The 24,594-nt window shown below is 48.0% G+C and overlaps 2 protein-coding genes across 9 annotated transcripts in view; both read left to right on the top strand.

Annotated features, from left to right (window-relative positions):
- PIK3R6 (phosphoinositide-3-kinase regulatory subunit 6) overlaps positions 1-5,731 on the top strand; it is a 49,038-nt gene extending 43,307 nt beyond the window's left edge. For 5 of the 8 annotated variants that reach the window (XM_032321284.1, XM_032321285.1, XM_032321281.1 and 2 more), the window contains 2 exons: positions 4,396-4,508; positions 4,961-5,731. In XM_032321284.1, coding sequence (XP_032177175.1) covers positions 4,396-4,508; positions 4,961-5,243 — 396 coding nt within the window. In that variant the 3' untranslated portion in view covers positions 5,244-5,731. Of the gene's footprint in view, positions 1-4,395; positions 4,509-4,960 lie in introns of those variants that run through there. The other 3 variants (XM_032321286.1, XR_004280576.1, XR_004280577.1) reach the window with 3 other exon arrangements.
- A 1,028-nt stretch (positions 5,732-6,759) lies between these two features.
- MFSD6L (major facilitator superfamily domain containing 6 like) lies at positions 6,760-9,046 on the top strand. Its single transcript, XM_032321290.1, has one exon. It carries the CDS (start codon positions 6,961-6,963, stop codon positions 8,701-8,703), a length of 1,743 nt encoding a protein of 580 aa, XP_032177181.1. The 5' UTR covers positions 6,760-6,960; the 3' UTR covers positions 8,704-9,046.
- The last annotated feature ends 15,548 nt before the right edge of the window (positions 9,047-24,594 follow it).

Genomic DNA, 24,594 nt, shown 5'->3' with positions numbered 1-24,594 from the left:
AGGATGCCTTCTTCTGCCTAGTCTTTGTAGAAGACTGTTCCTTTCTCTCCCTTTCTAGAAGTTTCTGACGTTTCACCTCATAGAAGGTTCTGGAATAGCCTTGGTGGAATCTTTCTCATTCATTATCATAGATCTTTAAAGGATATCATCAGTCTGGAGACTCCCATCTTTTGTTTCTAACATGTTTTCTAGTGTTTTAAAAATTATTTCCTTCCTTTTTCCTCTTTTTCTCAAAGTTCTATATAATGGATACAGTGGAGACATAATGGATACAATTCATTTTGACTTTTTGGCCCCTTTCCCTGAACTCTTTCCTAAACGGGTTCCTTAAATAGCTCATTAAATAGCTATTGTTCTCAACTTCAGTCCATGGCTCACTTCTCTCATTTCCTGGACTCCAGAACACACATACGTGGTTTGAGTCCGATGCGTTCAGGACACCCAAATCTCTATCCCCTGGACAGTCAGCCCCCCTGAGTTTCTGACTCTGCGTTCAATTCCGCATGAACCAGACGCCCCACAACACCCCAAACTCAAGACCAGCAAAACCAAAGCCCGGCGACGGCCTGGGTTTAGAGCTCGGCTCTGCCATTTACCAGCTGTGTGACTTCAGGCGAGCTAATCAACCTGCCTGTGCCTCAGTCTTACCACCTATAAATGGGGATGATAGTAGTAGCTCTGACTTTACCCAGTTGTTGTGCGGAGCGAAACGATGGGCCGTGCAAAGCTCTCAGAAGAGTGCGTGCCAAGTATGTGCTAAAAGTATGTGCTAACAATGATCTTTAATTCATCTCCCCTCTTCACCCCCCCGCCCCCGCCGCCCACCGCTGTGGCTGACCTCTCCATGGTACCGTCAGTACCCAGTCACCTCTGCCAGAGTTCTGGGAGTCTCCTCAGAGACCTCCTCTTCCTCCCTTCCCTGTGTCCTGCTGGTTTTCTATCTCAGCACTTCTCGAACCTTCCCCTTCCCCACCATTCCCCTCCTGAGCCACCTAGGTTGTCAAACCGCCCTTTTGCCCAGGACTGAGGACTGCTTCCTGGGGTGTGCGACATTCTGCGCTAAAGCCTGGACAGTCCCAGGCAAATCAGGACAGGTTGGTCACCCTAAGTCCAGACCTACACCGTCCCCTTTTCCTGGACACACACCACGGCCTCCTAGCTGTTCCCCTGATGTCACTGAAGTGCCCCTTAGGTCCCCCCCACCCCACATCTCTGCCGAGTGCTCTTTCTAAAGTAAAACTCGGATGTACCTGTCCGTGCTTAAAACCCCTCTTGTCATTTCCCAGGGCAGAGAAACTTCATTGTGGCATGGTGTCGCTTCTCTTCTGCTCCGTCCACAACCCCAGCCAGCATCTGCAGGCCCTTTACCCCTAGCATGTGGAAGTGTTCTAGAAGACACATGTCCGTGCCTTTGCTCAGGTGTTGTACGTGGCCTCAAACAAGGTCCCAACTTCCTCTTCCCCACCTTCTTTTCGTAGCTCCTTCAAATTGCAACTCGGGTGTTGTCTCCTCCAAGAGGCCCTCCTAGATGCTCTCTCCCCTTCCCTCCACACCCAGCCCCGCCCCCCATCGCACTGTTGGGTAAGCCAGGGCTAGAGCCCTGGGGACCCAGCCAGGGGAGCAGGCGAAACACCATTAACTGGCATGGTCCCCATAAGGCGATGGATGGACTGCGAGTGCCTTGGACCCGGCCCTCGTCCTCCTGGTCCTCCCCATTCTCCCCAGCACTCAGAACACTCAGGGCCACAGCTGGTGCTCCCAGATGTTTGCTGAAGCCTCTAGCCTGTCCCCGCCCCCACCCCCTCCAGAACTTAAACCCTGACCCAAGTGCTTCTGAGACAGCCCATCCGCTGCAGGGGAGCTCCGATTGGCTGGAGCTGAAACCTGCCTTCCTCCTGCACAGCCTCAGACTCCAAGGTGGAACCCTTTACCCTCCTGCATTTCCTCTTTGCAGGTCAGTTCCCTGCGACAGTTTCTGTTTTGAATGACCTCTCTAAACAATCTAAACTTCTCGCCCCATCAAGTTCCCTTTGACCCTGCACCGCCTTCCTGGGGGAAATTCCAGGAGCCCTTCTTCGCTCTTGGATCCCAGGCCGGTCTGCACCGATGGGTGGGTGATGAACGCCCAGCGGCAGGGGAGGCTCCTGGCGAGCTAGAGCGAAGGGCATTCTCTGCTAGGAGACCGGCAGGGCAAGGGCGCTCACTGTGGCTGGCTTGCTGAGTCTAAGAGGCAGCGACGATATTGGCCAGACTGTGATGTTGGTGTAGGAAAATAGCGGGAGATGAGGCAGGAATGGTAGGATTGGAGCTCTGGGGGCCTGGGAGGCAGGCCCACACCATTCACCAGTAGGCCCACTATTCACCAGTAGTGAACTGGGAGCTGAGATGGAGACCCCTTGCACATTTGGCTGGCCTGGATTTTCCAACTGACCTCCAGGGCTGCATCTATAGAGTGAAATCTGAGTCCTGGGGTCCCCCATGGGCCAAAGCCAGGCAGGTCTGCATGTGTCCAAGCAGGCCGGCCACAAAGGGGAAACAAAGGCATCTGTCCACACGGCACACAGGTGGAAGGAGGCCCATGGACTCCCTCTGGCTACCTGGAGGGCTGGGTCATGGGAGCCCAGATCCTACTGGGAGTTACCTAGAGTGGCCTGACTCAGAGAAGGAGCACTGTGTTGGGAGTCTGGGAGCTGTGTCCCACACCTACTACTGAAAGCTTTAGAAGATGACAGTCAGTCCCTCCAGACCCCAAGTCTTGTCCCTGTGGGAACCCAGAGTGTCCCTCACCAGTGGGGTTCAGTTCAGGTGGGGTCCCCCAAGCTATCATAACGCATCTGGCTTCCCCATCCCCCAGCCCGCACAGGACCCCGGCCTCCCTGCAGTCCCTCCAGGTACTTCTGGAAGGTCTTGGACGACATCCCCGGGCTCACAGTCATCCAGCTGGCAGTCTGGTCAGTGTCCACTAGGTTCCACTGCCCGCCGCAGGGCCGCAGCTGCCCCACCATAGCTGAGGGCCCCAAAGCTGCCGTTGGTCCTGATAAACAGCAGGGGAGAAGTCTTCTCTCCCTTTGTGTCACCTTCTGTCTCGCAAGGCTTGGGTCTTTCTGCCTTTGCTCCCCACCCGACCTGTTCCAACTCATAAACGAGTCTTTAGATAGAGTGATGGCAGGAGGGGGCTTGGGCTAGGAGAACAGTGAAAGAATCCACAGCGTGGTCCCCGTCCTCTTTGACAACTAAAGCCACTACTCATGCGTGGCTCCTTGCACAACTATAGTTAAGAAGAAGGAGAGTAACAACAGGCCAACAAATACAGGGCTTACCATGTCCTGGCCACTTGGTGTATTCTCTCCCCTTTAATGTTCACAAAATAATCCTACAACGTAATTGCTATTACTACCGTGTTTTTGTTTTTGTTTTTCTCAATAGGTGGGAAATAAAAGCACAGAGATTAAGAAACATGCCCAAAGTCACACAGCTAGTAAGTGGCAGAGACTGCAACCCAGGCAGGCTGTCTGTAAGGCATCTGGGTGGCTCAGTCGGTTAAGCATCCGACTCTTGATTTCAGCTCCGGTCGTGATCTCAGGGTGGTGGGATTGAAACCCCCACATCAGGCTCCGCACTCAGCGGCAGAGGGTGGGGGTCTGCCTGAGATTCTCTCCCTCTGCCCCTCCCCCTGTTCTCTCTCTCTCTCAAATAAATAAATCTTTCTTTAAAAAAAAAAAAAAAAGGAAAGGAAGAAAAGTCCTTGCCTGGGCTCCACTCCAGACCCCTTAAATCAGGATCTCTAACTTTATATTTTGGAAAGGTGATTCTTAGGAGGAGACAGGGTTTGAGAATTCTTGAACAAGAATGAACGCTAAAGGCTCAGACTGTTGTGGGAATGAACCACCTAGAACTGCTATCTGCATGTCGGGGGGCGAAAGGCCCCCTGAATGCCCCACCTGTGTCTGTTTCCTAGATGATTCCATGATACAGGGAGCTATAGGTCTGGTCTGCGTCATGAGGGCAGGTGGCCGCTTCCCAGGGAAATAATTTTGTGTGTAATCCCACTGTGAGAACGGTGGTCAGGACTCAGAGAACCCCCCAAATCCTGCCCCCAACACTGAACATGTAACACATGTGCCTGGGATTTGGGGGCGCAGGGGCCCCTGGATAACCTGGCAAGCACCGGCCCCAGCATTCCTGGTGGTTTGAGGTCTAGGACAACAGATTGAGAGAAGAATTGCTGGAATGAGAGACCCAAGGTCCAAGGGGGAGCCCAGGGGCTCCAGGTCACTTGCAGGAAGAGAGCTGGGGACCCGGTGGGCTGGACTGTGGAAATACACTGAGAGAGCAGGAGGAGTTGGCAAGGCTGGCTGTCGCAAAGGTGACACTCACATGAACTCTTGGTTGTAGACGGTGACAAACACCTTCCGGACGGCCACCATCCAGATCCAGAGCCAGGACCAGAGGCTCCTGACGCTGCTGCTGGACAAAGATGGTCGGCGAACGTACAGGGATGTGGTCAGGTGAGGTCGGGCCTCGCCCCTACTCTGTGTCCCATGGAGCCAGCCCCTACCACCCCTTGCCTCTAGCCCAGGACGCAGGCAGACCTTGGGGCGGGGCAGGTGTGGTCCACCTGGTGGTGTGGACTGAGGCCACTGCCCCATGGCTTCCTGGAAGTCCAGGGAGAAAAGCAAATGAACGGGGCAGCCGGTGATATTAATGTTCTGGAGATTTCCTCGATGAATGTTAGCTGCAATAGGTTTAACCTCCTGCATGGGCGCTGACCCCCTCACACAGGCTGACCTTCTGTGGCAGCTGTGCCCCAGTTAATGCGACCCTTAGTGGTCCCCCCCCCCCCGGGATGCAGTATTTGGGTAAGACGGGGTGCACACAGGGGCCCACGCAGGCACACTTCCTCTCCCAGTGTTTACTCCTGGCCTGGGTGCTCTTTATCTCCCCTTTCTCTCTCTGCAAGGCCTCCTCCCGTCTACCCTATAATGGAGGAGCTGTCTTCACTGTGCCCCAGCACATCTGACCCCAGAGGTGGGTCTCCTGAGCTTGCCTCTCTCCACCCGCAGAATCGAGGTTGCTCCCTGCCCAGAGCCGTGTTCTGGGACTCACAAGTCCAGGGCATCATGGCTTGGTTCACACCAGCCGGAGGCAGAAGGGACCAGAGCCAAGCCCAAGCCCCTTCTGATGCCCATCAACACGTTCTCTGGCATCGTCCAGTGAGCCTGAAAGGGCGGCAGAAGGGCTGAGTCCAAGAGCCCCAGACCAAGAGGAAGGATACACTACCCCATCAGCCTCCAAACACTCACACCAGCAGCCGGGATGAGGCCTGGCTGCGCTGGGTGGCTTCTGGCTGTGCCCGTGGAGCTCAGGGAGCTTGGCCCACACCCAGGCCCGAGGACAGCTCCAGCAAAGCTGCGCACACGCAAGCAAGACCCAGCTCCGTGCACAAATGTCCACATGCCTTCGTCTATTTTTAGCCCCACCCCTCCCACTCAATCTCCCCCGTCACCCCTGAAAACCCAAGTGAGAGCTGCTGCATCGTCCAGGGCCCTGTGGCCTGGGGGGAAGTGGGAAGCAGGGCAAAGGCACCTCCTCTCTCCTGAGTCTGTCCCTTTCCCTCCCTCCAGCCACCGTCCACGCATGCATGGGAAGGCAGGTGTCCCTCCTGGAGGAGAGGAAATGTCAGATTCAATAAAGGCACACTAAAGCGATTCTGCTTTGACCTAATACCTGGCCGCATAGTAAAGACGTGAAAATTCCTGGCTTCTGAGTTCCAAAACGTATATCCAGATGTAAAACAGGGAAAACCAGGGAGACGGAACCACTGTCCTCACCCTTAGGACTAGGTGTGGGGCAGGAGGGAAGGCAGCAGAGGAGAGGGCAGGGTCGCAGGGGGGAGTGGGTGGAGGGTGTGGATGAACCCTTCTCGGGTTCCCAGGTCCAAAAGCACAGATATAGCTGCTTTACTTTCAACCTCATTGCCTGGCGAGTGGGGACAAGTCTGGAAGACTCCCTGTAAGAGGGGGTGCCTGGGGGGGCGTCTAGGCAGAGGGGTCCAAGGAGCACCAGTACAGAATGGTGCCCGCCTCTCTGTAGACATCAGCCCTAGACAGAGTGAAGACCGAGGAGTGGATGGACTTGAGATCCTCCACTGACCCCGCCAACAGAACCCAGGGAGAGAGGGATTGGGGACAGTCCCCAGTGAGTCGGAGTGGTTTTAAACCGGAAATGATTGATATCACTGTATCTGGTGACTTTACCTGGAGGTGGCTCATGGAGGATGTAGCCGGTAACTAGACCGCTAGGCACCCTCAGGTGTAGACTAAAACTATCCAATACGTTCAGAGGGTTACAGGGGCTGGGACGGCCGCCTTCCTGGGGTTGGGATCCTGGCGGAGACAGCCAAGAAGCAAGATAAACCCGCAAAACAGAAACGCGTGGAGCTCTGGGTGGCGAAGCGTGCAGGGGAGGGGGTGGGATCTGTCAGTGAGGGTGGACAGGCGGGGCCCTGAAGGTTACAGGGCGGTCCTTGACGGAGAAGGGGCGCCAAGACCTGAGGAAAGACAGGGAGGGAGCCCCCATCATGAATTCCTCTCCCGCTCCCCGCGCCGCCCCCCAGTTTTCATCGCCGGAGGCAGCTCAGGAGCTCAAGAGGTTAGCTGGGAGCGCGCCGCGCAGGCCACAGGCCCCACCCTCGCGCCGCGACCGGCAGGTGCGGCGGGCAGGTGTGCCGGCCCCGCCCCGCAGGTGCGGCGTCCCGGGGGGCGGGGCCACTTCCGGGACGGCCGCCGGACGTGGCGGGGCGTGGGGGGGGGGGGCGGCCGTTGACCCGGTGACCGCGGCGCCGCCCGAGGCCGGAGGCGATTCCCCGCGCCCCGCGCCCTCTCCCGGGCCATGGCCCCGCGGCCGCCCCGCGCCCAGCTCGGCCCCTCGCCCGCCCGGGACTGACGGAGCCGGGCCGCCATGAGCGCCAACCCGCAGTGGGACATCAGCAGGGCGCTGGGGGTGGCTAAGCTCTTCCATCTGGTGTGCGGGGTCCGGGACGCCTGCGTGACTCCGTTCCTGACCCTCTACCTGAGGCAGCTGGGCTTGGCCGCGCCCTGGGTGGGCATCCTGATGGGGACCAAGCACCTGATCGCCGCCTTCTGGGGTCCCTTCTGTGCCTTCCTGGCCAAAAGCTACCAGAAGAGGAGGGTGCTTCTGATGGGCTCGCTGCTCGGCTCGGTGGGGGCCAGCATGGTGATGGTCCTCGTGCCGCCGCTGCACGAAGTTCCGGGGTACCGCTTCTGTAACGCCAGCGACGGGGCCACCCCCACTGCTCCTCCGCCGGGCGCCGCAGGAACTGTGACTGTCCCCTCGGCCCAGCCCACCTCCAGCCATGCGGCGGGGGCGCTCAGCCCCGCAGGCGAGAGCCGCACCGGGATGGTGGACCCCGCTGGCTTCATGAAGGCACCTGCGGGAACTGTCCACGCATTGGCCGGCGGGCCACCTGGCTACACCAGGACCACGTCCCCAGCTCTCCATCCTGTCACTGCAGGGGTGAAGGCTACTCCTGGGGAAGGGGCTTTTAACTCGGGCAGGACAGTCCTCCCTTTGCTGGCTGGGGGTCCAGCCAACTTGTCAGCAGCCCAGGGGAATGCCCGGGGCCTTGACCTCTCCTTGGAAGGCTTGCACTGGACGTTCCTCCTCTCCCTGGGCTCCCTGGTGTTCTGGGAGCTGCTGACAGCCCCTCTGGAGCAGGTGGCTGACGACAGCCTTTATGAATACTTGGATTTTGTGGATGCCACTGACCGCTACAGAAGCCTGTGGATCTGGAGGCCGCTGGGCATGTCGGCCGGTGTGTGCGGTGTCACAGCCTTGGTGGGGCAGCTGGAATGTGTCCTGATGACAAATGGCCCCCGAGGTGTGTTGCATTTCTATGGCTACTCGCTGGTCGGCACCCTGGCTTTACTGGTGAGCGTCTCCTTTCCAGTCCCCATCTGCAGGCGGCGGGAGCCCAGCTACAAGACCATCAAAGCGCTGTCCCTCGTGGGTGGCGCCCCGCGGCTCATTGTCCTAGCCCTCACCGTGTTTCTGGTAGGCGCGGCCACCAGTGCAGTGCAGAACTTTCTATTCTGGCACATGGAAGACCACGGGAGCAGCGAGCTGGTGATGGGTTTCTCGGTGGCCCTGGGCTCGCTGGGGGAGATTCTACTCCATCCGTTCAAAGCGACACTGCTTAGGAAGCTGTCGAGGGTGGGCACGGTGGGGCTGGGGCTGGGCTGCCTGGCAGCCCAGCTCCTCTACTACTCCTTCCTCTGGAGCTGGTGGTCGGTCCTCCCTGCGCAGATCTTGAATGCCATCAGTAGCGGGGCCCTGTGGTGGGCCGTGAAGGCCTCCGTCGAGGACCTGGCCACTCCCGGGACGGCGAGATCTCTGGGTGCGATGTTCCAAGGCCACATTTCCGGGGGAGGGTGCAGCCTGGGCAGCATTGTGGGGGGCTTCGTGGTGATGTCCTTCAGCCTGGCCGTGCTCTATCAGGCCTGCTGCGTGGTCCTGTTACTCTGGCTGGCCCTGTTCCTGTCCATTCAGCCCCGACTGCCCCAGGAGCAGAAAATCAACTACTCGAAACTGCTGGTCATGGAGGCCAGCGACACGAGTGACTCCGAGCAGGGGACAGAGCGGGACTGGCTTGTGAAGGCCATGAGGGAGGAGGACTCAGAATAGAAGGGCGGAGATAAGGTCACGATGTACCAACCTGGGAAGGCACCCAAGGGTCTGGACAAGAGCTCACCCGCTGAGGACAAGCCCTGCGTCCCGCCAGGGGGCTGCAAGGGAGTCTGGAGAGAGAGAGTACAATTCTGTGCAGGACCCCACCCCCCCACCCCGGGGATCATCTCGTTTCATGATTTTCTTTACTTTTAAGGTAAAAGGAGATTTGACTTTTTGCTGTTTAATCTTTTTTAAAGAATGGAAGAAAAATACATTTGCTAAAAAAAAAAAAAAAAAGGCACCCTTTGTAGACCCCATGTTTTGGCATGTGAGGTTTGCAAAAGCTTCACGGTACTGACTCTTGGTGCTGTTGATTTGAGCCACAGTGGGAGTGCACGAATGGATTCTCTTTGGCAGAGGGGGCAGCGGGCTTTGTTTGGTGAGTCACGTGCATTGCCGTGGTTCTAAGAGCATGAGCCAGGTCCTACAGAGGCCCTGCTGTGGGCATGTAAGAATGGGAATGAAAGCCAAGCGGGTGCCCACACTCACCCCCAGAGAGCTGGGTTTCCAACCAGAGCGAATGCTGGGTGACGTACTCTGCACTGGGGGCTCAGGGATTCAAGTTAATACATTTTCATTCTTACTGTCAAACGTGCGTGTGTCACCAGGGGTCCGATCGCTAGAATTGTCTCCCATACTTGGGTCCGAGCAAGAGCAGTTTCATGTCTTTGGGCCCATACCATGCACGCTCTACTTCACACAAGTTCGCAGAGATTGTTTGCAACTGCTTGGTTGGGATGCGGCAGCCTCTGTAGGGTTGGGGATGCCATAGGTGGTCCACATTTGTGCCAGTGCTTAGCCAGTCAGTGGGCTGACCGCTCAAACCCTCCCACCCCCTCTCCACTGCAGGAAAGGTCTCTTTATTCTGGAAGCCAGCACCAGAGACCAAGTCTTCTACCTTATAATCAGGTAAGTATAGGATACTAGATTTCCAAGGGTCTCATTTTATGAATGCGGAAACGTCTCATACTGGGAGAAAGGAGACAAATACATGAGTGTCCACTGGGTCATACATGGTTCTAGAAAATTTATACTTTTTCAATTTTCCCTGAGAAGCCTTAGGGTATAAACAACCACCACCAACAACAAAAAAATTAGCCTCGGCCTTAAATAACTAGGGATTTGTTTGTCTCACATAAGAAGTCTAGGGGTAGGCAGTCCAGAGCTGGCATAGCAGCCCAGTGATGCCACAGAGGGAGTCTTTTCATCCCTCTGCTCCCATCACCTTCTACTCGTAGATCCCGTATTTGTCCACTCATAATAACAGAATGGCAGCCACACCGCCAGCCCTCTCATCTCATATTCCAGGCAAGAAGAAGAGGGCAAAGGGAGACACAGGAATGAGCCCCTGTACCAGGAAAACAAAAGCTTTTCCAGAAATTGGCAGATTTCTGCCACCCAGAACTGCAAAGGAGTCTGGGAGGTGGAGTATTTTCTGCCCGGCACGTTTGCATTTTGAGTAAAATCAGGGTTGTGTGAGGAAGAAAAGGGGCCTGAATGTCGGATGGTCAACTAGCAATGTCTAGCACAGTTATCAGAAGTGGAATTCACATCCAGGCCTGTCTCACTGCAAAGTCTGTGTCCCTCCCTGCACGACAAGCCAGATTCCCAGGCATAAATGGCTTTAGCAATTCCACTCCCCTGCCAACAGCCCTGTGAATCAACCAAATTTGTTATCTGCGTGTTACAAAGAAGACAGAGTCTCGGAGAAGTTACACATTGGATCGCTGGCAAGAAACACCACCAGAACCCTAATCTCCCTACCCTGAATTTCTTTTTTAAGATTTTATTTATTTATTTGACAGACAGAAATCACAAGTAGGCAGAGAGACAGGCAGAGAGAGAGGAGGAAGTAGGCTCCTTGCTGAGCAGAGAGCCCAATATGGGGCTTGATCCCAGGACCCTGGGACCATGACCTGAGCTGAAGGCAGAGGCTTAACCCACTGAGCCACCCAGGCACCCATCTACCCCGAATTTTGATCCGTTTCTGCTATGCCACAGTTTCCAAAGCCCGGCTCTCCACCCAAGTCATCTGGGGAGCAGATCCAAAAAGACAGGCTCCGTGGTTGCATTGGAACCTCCTGACCGGTGCCCAGGAATCTGTATTTTTTTAAAGATTTTATTTATTTATTTGACAGACAGAGATCACAAGCAGGCAGAGAGGCAGGCAGAGGAAGAGGGGGAGGCAGGCTCCCCACTGAGCAGAGAGCCCGATGCAGAGCCCAATCCCAGGACCCCGAGATCATGACCTGAGCCGAAGGCAGAGGCTTAACCCACTGAGCCACCCACATGCCCCAGGAATCTGTATTTTTAATGCACTCTCTGAGTGATAGTCCGCTCAGTTACCCTTTCCAGCCCTGTCTGTCTCGCCACTCCTTCCAGGAACGCTTCTAGCATGCAGGGAAATGCACAGTAGCTACTGAGCGGTGACCGTGTGCTAGACACCTTCCGAATACTTGACATGCGCTGGCTCGCTTAGTCCTCCAAGCGATCTTAGGACGCAGCCGATGCCCCCCGCCCCCGCTCCAATTTACAGACTCAGAGTGACAGCTCAGGACCTGGCTGGAGGTCAACAGCCAACATGTGGCAGAGCTGGGACTCACATCCAGCCTGGTGGCCCTAGAGCCCGAGGCTTTAATCACCATGCTGTGCGGCTAAGGAAGGGGAGAAAAGGAGGGAAATTCAGTGTTAAGATTTAAGGCAGGTGCACTTGAAATTTACTGGACAGGAGGCAGAACTTACTATGTAGACGGAACCCACAATAATATCAAAATGCAAACATGGGTGTGTCCCTCTAATGTAGACAAAAGGATGGGGAACAGGATTTGGTTTGGGGAAGGACTGAAGTTAGTAAACGTGGTTTGACCTGAAGAAGGAAGGAAGGAGGAGAAAAAGGAGCAGGAGGTGGGAGAGGAGGAGGAGGTAAGGGACCTGACATTTAAGGGTCTCAAAGATTTTACGGGGAGGAAACTGAGAAACTTCGGGCTATTTAGTTAATGTGACCGTCCTCTGTGAAGAATCATAGCCCCTGTCCTGCGGAACTCAAGAATGAAGAAAATGCATTGTCCCTCCCCAACCCCAAGAAGCCAGTGGTCTAACGTGGGGGGGGGGTTGCTTTGTACAAAGACACGCGCATACCTAAGACAGAACAGGACATTGTGGAAAAGTCCCCGCAAACAGCATCCCAGGAGTGAGGAAAGGGACAGATCGTTCCTGACTCAGGAATTCAAGGAAGGTTTCGTGGGGATGACATTTAAGCCAAGCTAACAGGTGGGGAGAAAGTGGTCACTCGGGGAACGGTATTGCAGGCAGTGGGAACAGATGAACAGAGTTACCGAGAGGGGGGAAGCATGGTGTCTGTTTGGGGAATGGCAAGAAATACAGTTCGGGGAGGTGGAGGCGTGGGGTTTGCATGGTGTGGTGCTGACAGACAAGCCTGGGGAGAGAGCTTAGGGCCAGGTCACGGAAGGCCTCGATTCTGTAAGCTTTAGGTAAACCATGGAAGGTTCTTGAAAGGGTCGTGACAGGTGAGGACGACAATGAGCTTTTTTTTTTTTTTTTTTTTAAGATTTTATTTGTTTATTTGAGAGAGAGAGGGAGAGAGCACACACAGGGGGAGCAGCAGGCAGAGGGAGAAGCAGGCTTCCCGCTGAGCAGGGAGCCCAATGCAGGACTTGATCCCAGGACCCTGCAGTCATGACCTGAGCTTAAGGCAGATGCTTAATTGACTGAGCCACCCAGATGCCCCAACCCTGAACTTTAAAAAAAAAAATCAGCTTGGGGCGCCTGGGTGGCTCAGTGCGTAAGCCTCTGCCTTTGGCTCAGGTCATGATCTCAGGGTCCTGGGATCGCATCCCACATCGGCCTCTCTGCTCAGCGGGGAGCCTGCCTCCTCCTCTCCCTCTGCCTGCCTCTCTGCCTGCTTGTGATCTCTGTCTGTCAAATAAATAAATAAAATCTTTTTTTTTTTAATCAGCTTTATTGAGGTATTATTTATATATAATAAGATACACATATTTAAATGGTACAAGTTGACATATACACAAATCCACACCCTTGAAACCATCATGAGCTTATCCATCACCCCCCAGATTTCCTCCTGCCCCTTGGGAATCCCTCCTCCACTCTGGTCCTAAAGAGCCACTGACCGGTTGGTTCTCTTGGTTCTCTGTCACTACGTAGTGGTTTGTAAAACATACCAAAGACTATGGTATCTACGATTTTATGTCTAACTTCTGTCATTGCATAATTGCAAGGACTTCTGACACCCAGCACTCTGGGTTAGGCCAAATTCCACTGGCTAAGGGCACACAACTGCCCCCAACTCCTTTCGTACCCCCAAGGCCGCCCTCACTCTGACCAACCAGCTACACATGTCGGGGTTCCCCAACCCCCCTCAAGTTCCAGAAGTCACCAGAATGATTCCTAGAACTCCGAAAAGTGTTAACAACCCAGAATCAGCCAGAAGAGGGGAGCCTGGCTGGCTCGGTTGGAAAGCATGCGACTCTTGATCTCGGGGTCGTGAGTTCGAGCCCCGTGTTGGGCAGAGAGATTACTTAATTACAAAAACAACAATAATAAAAGAATCAGCCAAAAGAAAAGATACATGCATGGGGCAAGTTCTGGGAGAATCCTGACATGAAGAGCCATGTGTCCCCCCTCCCCCACTATGTGTCGGAAAATGGTATAAACTACTGTCACCTCTTAGAAGGTTACAGCACCCCTGAGCTAGTAAAGGCTCCGTAAAGCCCTCACAAACTCGTTTGGCTCTGTCGGACCTGTAATTCCCCATAGCCATGTGGTAAATTGACCTCCTTCGCAGTAACACCCACCACTATCTTGCAGAACTAGTATTTCCTGGACGACCCTTTGGAAAATTCCGATGTTGGTGGTTCACTGTGTGACCTTTTCAACTGAGCAGAGTCGGTGCTCAAAGATAAATCTGGGCTCCGCCCCCGGACTGGCAAGGATCCTGAGAATCGATGCTAAGAACTTGGCAAAGCTTATCCCGTTCAATCAGAGCATGTACTCCTTTTACAGGTGAACTAACTTCCAGGCTAGGTCTGTTTGAGCCATTCTGTCAGTCTCTGTGTTACAACTGGTTTGGATAAGTGGCCGGGGACCAGGGATCAGAGGCTGGGACGGGCCGGGGCCAAGAAACCGAGTCTGCAGTGGATTTTGTAGGAGGAGCCATGGACAGCAAGGTTGGTGACCCTAGCTGCCAACCTTAGGGAAGGGGAAATCTAGGTTGAACCGTGCCTTCCCTCTCTGGGCTTGACACCTGCATATGGGAATGCTCGTAATTTTCACAGCACTATGGTTCATTTTACAGCAGGGGAAACTGAGTCTTGGAGAGCTTAACTAACTGAGTTGCCCAGCATTGAGGCTATTAGACGGTGGAACGTGGCTTGAGGGCAGATCCGACCACTGCAAATTTCTCAGTCCTTCCTCTGAACATTATGCTGCTTCTGGCGAGGTTTTATAAGCCACCACACATGTACTGAAAGTTTTTGACCCTCTCTTACCCCTTGCCTTGTGAACAATAGGTCTGAGCTGGGAGATTTTGGGGTCTTGGGCAGACCATTGCAACTGTCCAGGCAAGAAGTGTATTAGCAAAGCCTTCTAATACCATGTTCGTTTTGCTCCAGACCTTGAAAAGAATGCATCTAAAGTATCAAGTGTGATGTCTGCTGAAGGTTTTATTAAGTTTAAAAAAAAAAAACCAAAAACCTTTCCTTTTCTTCCTCATTTTCATGACATTTTCAGCACAAACTTTATCAAGAATTTCCTGCATCTATTGAGAAGGTCATGTGATTTTTCTTCCTTAGTCCATTCATGTAGTGAATTTCACACTAGCCGTGAACTCTTAGATAATCCCTATTTCATCCCAATAAATTGTGTTTTTAAAAAATACACTGTTGGACTTTTATTGAAGATTTTTGCATAAATGTTCACTTTGCTTTTTTTTCTTTTTCCTAAGCTAGTTTTGTCATTATGGTTATGCCAGTCTCGCCTTTACATTTTCTATTTTATGGAGCCACTCATAAGAGATAAGACTCATCTGGTCGGGGCGCCTGGGTGGCTCAGTGGGTTAAAGCCTCTGCCTTTGGCTCAGGTCATGGTCCTAGGGTCCTGGGATCGAGCCCCGCATTGGCCTCTCTGCTCAGAGGGGAGCCTGCTTCCCTCCTCTCTCTCTGCCTGCCTCTCTGCCTACTTGTGATCTCTGTCTGTCAAGTGAATAAATAAAATCTTAAAAAAAAAAAAAAAAGGCTCATCTGGTCAACGAATGGTAGAACTGTTCATCAAACATTCTCAGTTCTCTGTTCATTCATCTGACCTTTTACCTTTTTACTCGAGTTTTCAAATGCATTGGTGTATAGTTGTTGAGACAGAAACTGCTGCTTGCCTACTCAACACTCATTCTTCTCTCTCCTCTACCGAAACTGTGTTCCTGGCAGCAAATGTGTTCAAGTGAAATGCTTACCTTCCCAGATTCGCTTGCAGGTAGAAATATGCACAGGATGTCTGGGGAAGTCTTTGCTTTCCAGGGCATAGGCTCTGCCTCCTGTAGGGGCTCCGCCTCCTACTACTACTCCATCTTTCTTTGGAAGAGAAACAGCTGTCTCACAACTAAGTTGACAAGTGTGAACCAAAAAACGTCACGCACACTTAGCTGAACACATTCCTTTTTGCCTAGCTACTTTTATCAGAGGTTTGTGTTTAGAGTTTTCAGAAGACCTGTCCCGGGTTTTGCTAATTTTGTCCATTGTTTTTGTTTTCATTTCTTCATTAGCTCTATTGCGTCCTTTCTTCTTCTTTCTCTGGGTTTACTCTGTTGCTTTCCCCCCTTGAGTTACACACTCGCCTCTGTTGTTCTGAGTATTTCTTGTTTTCCAATAAATGTCAAGAATGTTAATTTCCCTTATGTATCGCTTTGGTACAAACTCTGACCTTGCAGTACAGTTTCAAATGTTTCGTGATTTTCTTTGCGGTTTCTTTGTTAGCCCAAATGTAGTTTTCATTTTTTCCTAGGAATATGGGATTTTTTAATGTTCTGTTTTTACTAGATTGTATCTGCATCTCATTGTAGTTGGAAAATGTAACCAATACCATCCTTTGTAATGCATGGCGAGGTCCTTTGTTTGTTAGATATAAAGAGGTATGTGTGTGCAAGCGTAGCTCCAGATTATTAATTGTCTTGGTCAAATATTCTATCCTGCTTATTTTGGGTCTGCTTGCTGTATCATATTCTGAAGAAGTGCTAAAACCTCAAAATATAATTGCTGGTATATCCATCTCCCCATCTTAGCTATTTGTTGCTTTATATATTTTAAGGCTGCATTCCTGGGTGCATATATACTTATGATTGGTATATTTTTATTATCCTTTATTAGTATGTAAGCTATCCATTGGTCCTTTATTTTTACCCTAAATTCATTCTTTTTCTTCTGATGTTAAAATTGCTACCCTAGAGTTATTTATTTTCTTAATGTGCCAGGCTTTTTTAACCGTTGGTTTTCCAATTTTGCTTCTATGATCCCTGCTAACAAAATATCACTGTATCTTGTTTTACATCTGATCAGAAAGTCTCTATGTCTTGATCTGTGAGTTTGACTCAGCCTCCCCTAGATTTCTTAACTTTATTTCAGGACATATTTTGCTGAATCATTTTGTGTTTTGTGTTCATTGTGCTTTCTCTCTACTCCTTTCCATCTTTGGAATAGTTCAAAATTTCCTGCCTTGGATTTTTCTGCTTTCTGTTGCGAAGATCAAATTATTCTGTAGAAAATAGTACATCCTTTTTATACCCTCCTCATGGTTAATGCTGATGTATTATGACCCTTATTTAAATTTATTCTTTGTCCTGTCGATTTCTTAACCTTGACAGCTCTAGATTAAACACGACATGTTCCATCACCCTCCAGCCATTCCTCCTCCCATCAGGTCACCATGCCCCTCCCCCAGCCATGCTTCCAATCCAGGGTGTTACTTCCAAATTATCTGTAACAGATTTTTTTTTTTTTTTAAGGAGGGAGGCATTGCTAATTTAAGTAGCATTTCACATTTCTAAGTTATGTTCTTTCTCTTACTTTGCCTAGCTCATTGCTTCATTTTGAATTAATGTCCCATCTTGGCGAAGTACTTCTCCTTTAAAAATGCTTTCAAGGGAGGTTGACTTCTGGAATGGTAAAGCGAGGACCTTGGTGAACCACTCTTCCATAAAAGCAACAAAAATACTGGCCAAATAACCAAAACCAACCATCTCAGAATTCTGGGAAAGTGCCAGAGCTACCACATGAACTGGGAATCATCTAACCAAGAGAAATTACTGAGCTTCAATAAGACTGTGGTGCCTGTCACATTTTCACTTGGGATTATTCTCATCCTCCCTCCCTCCGCAGCTTGGTGGCCCAGTAGTCGTGAAAAGTCAACAGTCTCAAAGCTAATGGAGAAGACTGACTTCTTCCGAAGCTCTGTTAAGAGCCCCATCCCTAGAGCCCTGTCAATATTTTGTCCACTTTCGCAGCTCCCTGGAAAACCTTCATTGCCAAGGTGTTGTGGCTATTTATTTCATTTGACTCACAGCTCAGCTCTGGGGGAAAATAAAAACTATACTTAGGGCACTACCAAAAACAATAGTAGTCTTCTGGCAACACATCAGCTGCCAAAGTTTGTGATTTTGGTTAGAGGAAACAAGAGTCTGGCCAACACCAACAGAAGTTTAAAAGTAAGCTCTGCATAACTAGAAAACCACAGAGGACTTTGAAAAGCTCTGACATGTTCCTGGGGATCTAGAAGGCTGTACAGTGTGCATGCTTGGGAGAGACCTCAGAGAGAAGAAGGCTCCAGTCACTGACCTCTGGCTGACCTTCAGACCCTGTGCACTCAGGAAGTAAGAGCTAAAGCCATTTTGTAAACTGAAGTTTGATGTGTGCTTTCAGATACAGATCCCCTTGTAAAAGGGTAGGAGACATATACACAAGGCATTTAGGGAAATTTTTGGACTGATCATTGGTTCACCACTAAATTATACTGAACCAAGAGTAAACCCTAGAAAACCAGATTTAAAAATAAGAACTTTAAGGAAAAAAATAAGGGCCAGCAGAGAGGTCGAGAGCTGCACTCTGCAAGGAATATAGAATGGACAGAATTCATTTAGGAAATTCCCTAAACAAATAAGCAGCCACAGGAAAAACAGCAATAAAGATTTTTTTAAAAAACCAGCAACAATAACAAACCTGGGGAGAAGGAATCTGATTTTAGGGTGTTACAATACATTATTTTAAGTGCCTAAATTTAGACAAAAATTTGCAAGCTCTGCAAAGAAACAGAGAAGTATGCCATATACACAGTAAAATGAACAGCCAACTGAAAACATCACTGAGGGGCACAGATTTAGTAGACACAAATTTAGTAGACAAAGACTTTAAACGAGCTATCATAAATATGTTTAAAGAACTAAAGGATACATGCCTTAAGAATTAAAAGAGGGGCACCTGGGTGGCTAGTCAGTTAAGCATCTGTCTTCAACTCAAGTCATGATCCCAGGGTCCTGGGATTGAGCCCAATACTGGGCTCCCAGCTCAATGGGGAGTCTGCTTCTCCCTTTCCCTTTGTCCCCCCTCCCCACCAGTGAACTCTCTCTCTCAAATAAATAAAATATTTTTAAAAAGGAAAATATGAAACAGTGCCTTACCAAATAAAAAATATCAACAACAAAATTACAAAAAAAAAAATTAAAAGAGGAATTGTAGAGTTGAAAAGTACAAGTACTGAAATGAAAAATTTACAAAAGGGACTTAATAGGAAATTTGGGCTGTCCAAAGAAAGAATCAACAAACTTGAAGATAGATTAAGAGAGATTATCCAGGGGTGCCTGAGTGGCTCAGTGGGTTAAGCCTCTGCCCTCAGCTCAGGTCATGATTCCAGGGTTCTGGGATCAAGCCCCTCATTGGGCTCTCTGCTCAGCAGGGAGCCTGCTTCCTCTTCTCTCTCTCTGCCTGCCTCTCTGCCTACTTGTGATCTCTGTCAAATAAATAAATAAAATCTTTTAAAAATAGAGATTATCCAGTCTAAAGAAAAGAGTGAAAAAAAGAAAGAAAGAAATGAACAGGGCCTCACAGATCTGTGAAATACCATCAAGAATAGCAACATATACCTAATATGAGTCCCAGAAAGAGAAGAGAAAGGGGAATAAAGAATATTTGAAAAAAAAATAATGACTAAAAATTTCCCAAATTTGACAAAAACAATTAATGTGCACATCCAAGAAACTTGACAAACTCTAAGTGAAATAATTCAAATAGATGCACACCTAAACACGTCATGGTCCAACTGGTGAACACCAAAGACAGGAAAATCTTTAAGGCAGTAAAAAGAAAACTTTTTCTCATGTACAAGTGAGCCTCAATAGGATTAACAGCTGACTTTTTTTTTTTTAAAGATTTATTTATTTATTTGACAGACAGAGATCACAAGTAGGCAGAGAGGCAGGCAGAGAGAGAGAGGAGGAAGCAGGCTCCCTGCTGAGCAGAGAACCCGATGTGGGGCTCGATCCCAGGACTCTGGGATCATGACCCGAGCCGAAAGCAGAGGCTTTAACCCACTGAGCCACCCAGGCGCCCCAACAGCTGACTTTTTATCAGAAATCATGGAGGCAGAAGATAGTGGGATGGTATCTTCAAAGGGTTGATAGAAAAAGACCATCAATCAAGAATTCTATACCCAGCCAAACTCTCTTTCAAAAGTGAAGGAGAAATTAGGATATTTCCAGATAAACAATTACAGAGAACTTGTCACTATAAGATCTGCTCAGAAATACTAAAGGGAATCCTTAAAAGGACACCAGACAGTAACTTGAACACACATGAAGAAATAAAGAGCACTATAGTGGAGAGGTAACTATGTACATAAATATAGAAGGCAATATCAATGTATTTTTATTATAATTCTTTTCTTCTATGTCATTTAAAAACAACTACATAAAGCAATAATTATAAAACTTGATTGATTGACTTATAATGTCTGAAGATATAATTCATATGACAATAATAGCATATTGTTAGGGAATGGAGGTATACTGGGGCAAAAGTTTTGTAGACTATTGAAATGAGGTTATTATCCATCCAAACTACATTGTTTTAAATTAAAATGCTAATTGTAATCCCCAGGGCAGCCACTAAGAAAATAATTTGTTAAATGGTTTCAAAGAGGGTCTTGATGTGGTAAACTTTTGAGGATATACATGCCTGACAATATTTTTAATTCATGGTCACATTTTTAAAAGATTGTTTATTTATTTATTTTAGAGAGAGAGAGCACAGAAGGGGGTGGGTAGAAGCAGACTCCCTGTTGAGCAGAGAGCCTGATGTGGAACTCAATCCTAGGACCCCAAGATCATGACCTGAGCCAAAGGCAGATGCTTAACTGACTGAGCCACCCAAGATCCCCTCATGATCACATTTAATAACAGTTAAAATGCATAAAGTAATACTAAGATTTGAAAAGCTCTCGAGTCTTTTGAAATATTCCATTGTTTTCTTGCATCCAGTTTGATGTTGAGAAGTCTGATGTCAACATATTTATTGTTTCTTGTGGGTGATCTGCTTTCCCTCTGGAAGCTTTTAGAATTTTCTCTTTCAACAACAAAAATAATAGACTATCTGGGAATAAATTTAACAAAAAATATACAAGACCTATATAAAGAAAACTTTAAAACTCTGCTGAAGGACAAAAGACTGGAACAAATGAAAAGCGTTATCATGTGTTTTGGTAGACAGACTTAATTAACATCATTAAAATGTCAATTCTCTCTATCCACTGGCAATAGTGTGTGAAGCAGTCATCCCACAGCAATGTGAAGGAGAGAAATGAAATGATATAACCCCTGTTCTAGGTATCTGGCCCTCTTCTGCTCTAGACTGCTGAGAGAACGAGAGAGAGAGAGAGAGAGAGAGACACAGGGTGAGAGAGAGAAGCATTCAACCACCAACCACTTTCTGCCTCACTGGGGTTTTCCTCTCAGATTTTTGATTTGCTGTTGTTTGGCTTAAACAACAGAAATTTAGTTTCTCAGAATTCCGTAAGCTAGAAGTCTGAGGTGAAGGTGTTGGCAAGATTGGTTTCTTCTCATTGGGGGCCTTTCTCATTGGTTCCCAGATGGTCTTTCTCTCCTTGAGTCTTCATGTAGTCTTCCCTCTCCACAGTTGCACATCTGTGTCCTGATCTCCTCTCTTATAAGGACACCAATAAATTTTCTAAATTGATAAATTCCTTAATGAGCTTATTTTACCTTAACCACCTCTTTATTTTTTATTTAAAATTTTTGTTTTGGGATGCCTGGGTAGCTCAGTTGATTAAGCAACTGGCTTTGGCTCAGGTCATGATCCTGGAGTCCTGGGATTGAGTCCCACATTAGGCTCCCTGCTCGGCGGGGAGTCTGCTTCTCTCACTGACCTTTCTTCACTCATGCTTTCTCACTCACTCTCTCAAAAAATAAATAAATAAAATCATTTTAAAAAATTAATATTTCTGTTTATTTGAGTAGAGTTAACACAGCCTGTTACTTGAGTTTCAGACATTCCACATGGTGATCTGAGAAGTTTATATGTTATGTTGTGCTCACTGTACAATGCTATTTCAATACCACTGACTGTGTTACCTATGTTGTACCTTTTATTCCCATTACTTACTCGTTCCATAACTGGAAGCCTGTATCTCCCATTCACCATTTTGTCTATCATGCCCTCCCCCTGCCCTCTGGCACCTGTCAGTTTGTTCTTTGCATTTATAGGTCTGATTCAGTTTGTTACTGGTTTGTTTGTTCATTTGCCTTTTTTATAATTTGTCTATTATGCAAAAAAAAATCATAAGGTGTTTTTCTTTTACAGTCTGGCTCATTTCACTTAGCATAATATCCTCTAGGTCATCTACATTGTCACAAATAGCATGACCTCGTCCTTTTTTATAGCTGCATAATATTCCATTATATATATCTACCACAATTCCTTTATCCATTCGTCCATCAGTGGACACTTAAGTTGCTTCCATATCTTGGCTCTTGTTAAATAATGCTGCAATAACCATCGGGGCATGTATCTTTTTGAATTGGTGCTTTTGTATCAGTGTTTTCATTTTCTTTGGGTAAATACCCAGTAGTGGAATTATTGGATCATATGGTATTTCTCCTTTTAGTTTCTTGAGGAAACTCCATACTGTTTTCCACAGTTGCTACACCAATTTACATTCCCACCAACAGTGTAGGAGGATTGCTTTTTGTCTACATCCTTGTCAGCACTTGTTACTTCTTGTCTTCTTTATTTCAGCCATTCTGATAGGTGTGAGGTGGTATCTCATTGTGGTTTTGATTTTCATTTCCCTGATGATGAGTGATGTTGAGCATCTTTTCATGCATTTGCTGGCCATTTGTATGTCTTTTTTTTAAAATGTCTATTCAGGTCATCTACCCAGTTTTTAATCAGATTGGGGGGTTTGGATATTGGGTTGTATAAGTTCTTTATATATTTTAGATATTAACCCCTTGTTGGATATAGCATTTGCAAATATCTTCTCCCATTCATTATTTTGCTTTTTTGTTTTAACAATGGCTTCCTGTGCTGTGCAAAAGCTTTTTATTTTGATGATGTAGTCCCAATAGTTAATATTTTATTTTGTTTCCCTTGCCTTGCAAGATATATCTGAAAATTGTTAAAATGGCTGATGCCAGAGGAGTTACTGCCTGTGTTCTTTTCTAGGATTTTTACAGTTTCAAGCCTCACATTTAGGACTTTAATCCATTTTGAGTTTATTCTTGTGCATGATGTTAGAAAGTGATCAGTTTCATGCTTTTACCTGTAGCTGTCCAGTTTTCCCAGCACCATTTATTGAAGAGACTGTCTTTTCCCCCATTGTATATTCTTGCCTGCTTTGTTGAAGATTAATTGACCAGATAAGTGTGGGTTTAGGGCTTTCTATGCTGTTCCATTGCTCTGTGTGACTACTTCTGTGGCAATACCATACTGTTTTGATCACTACAGCTCTGTAGTGTATCTTGAGATCTAAGATTATGATACCCACGGCTTTGTTTCTCTTTCTCAAGGTTGTTTTGGCTATTCAGCATCTTTTGTGATTCCATACAAACTTTAGTAGTATTTGTTCTTGTTTTGTGAAAAATGCTGTTGGTATTTGGATAGGAATTACATTGAATCTGTAGACTGCTTTGGGTAGTAGGGATGTTTTAACAATATTAATTCTTCTAATCCATGAGCATGGGCTATCTTTCCATTTGTTTGTGTTGTCTTCAACTTCTTTCATCGGTGTTTTGTAGTTTTCAGACTGCAAGTCCTTCACTTCTGCGGTTAAGTTTATTCCTAGGTATTTTATTCTTTTTGGTGCAATTGTAAATATATCCTCTTAGTTTTTGCATTCAGTTTAGTGAATCCATCAACCTGCCTCCCACCTCCACAACATTTCCAGGGACAGGACCAAAGACCTCCTCCTGGTTTTCAATATGACTTGAAGTTAGCCTCATTTGGAATCCTGGCTTTGCTACTGCTGAAGATGAACTTAAATCCCCAAGTGTCCTTTTTTTTTTTTTTTTCTTCTACATGATGAGAAGTTTGGAATAGATGATCTCAAATGGTTCTGGCTCTAAAATTCTGTGACTCTGCACAGGAAATGCAGAGGTGGCAGGTAAGAGACATTGATATTTTAAGACTCCACAGTTTCCAAGGAGATAAAGAGGCATAATGGGGACCACCTAGTGAGAGCGTTATTAGCAAGAACAGATGTCAGGTTTGGAGGAGGAATGTCAATCAAGATTCAAGGAACAAGGGGAAGGGAGAGGATGCTGGCAAAGGTTCACAAGAAAAACGAAAACCAGTGATTGAATAGAGGTTAAGAGGAGAGACAGCAGGTGTTGAGAATAACAAACACATTTAACCACCGTGGGAGCAGAAACAAAAGTCTTTCCCTTTAAATCTATTATTAAATATTTCTGCAATAATAAAAGTATGTAGAATAATATAATGAACACTTGTGCCCCTTCTAAGATATTATTCATTACCAATTTATAGTAACCCTCCCCCCATCAGCACCAAGTGGTAGTAACTATTTTCCTAAATTTGTCGACTATCATTCCCCATAGCTCTTTACATTTTTATTACATATGTGTGTATTCAAAGGCAACGTTTTATCTTTTAAAAATCAGGTTTGATGTCCGAAGATGGAGAAGTACGACTGTGGAAATACTTGTTTGAGATAAAGCAAAGTGTCCTTGCTAAAGGCAAAGAGAATAATAAAATAGATGGAAAAACTTGGATCAGAGAATAAGAAGCTAACTGCTATTGACGTAGTTCTCTCCTAGGTCACGAGGTCGCTGGTGAAGCTCCCATAGTAGGACCAAGAGCATCCGCCAGCTTCCTGATGCAGGGAGAGGGCCACATTCCTAGAACACCGAGGTCAGAAGGAAAGGGATGATTTCAGCCACTGTTCAGCAGAGGTCTTTTAGTTGGGGCCAGTGGGGATTCTGTTCTCAGAAACATAAGCGGTGGGAAAGCAGGCATCAGAACACAGCAAGGAGTCATTTACTATTTCAAGGACAAACCACGGAGCAGGCTGAGGTTTGGGGCCAGACTCCAAGTTGAGAGTTGGCGCATGGCTAGCCAGCGAGAGGCAGAACCTCTCCCTTATGCCGCAAGATGCCCTTGAAACTGCCTCCACTGGGGCCTGTCATCCTCAGGCTCCGCGAGCTACCAAAGAGAGTAACAGAATGTTTCCTGAGTTCAGTGAGACTGCTGTCTTGCACAATTCTGTTAGTGAAAACCCACATGGGCCATCTTAGAAACC

This window comes from Mustela erminea, chromosome 18 (assembly GCF_009829155.1).
Source record: "Mustela erminea isolate mMusErm1 chromosome 18, mMusErm1.Pri, whole genome shotgun sequence".
Classification (NCBI taxonomy): domain Eukaryota; kingdom Metazoa; phylum Chordata; class Mammalia; order Carnivora; family Mustelidae; genus Mustela; species Mustela erminea.
This window is presented reverse-complemented; position numbering and strand designations above follow the sequence as displayed.

Bases quoted from the DNA above. Each gene is read 5' to 3' on its own strand.
- MFSD6L (XM_032321290.1), top strand. From the start codon at position 6,961: ATGAGCGCCAACCCGCAGTGGGACATCAGCAGGGCGCTGGGGGTGGCT.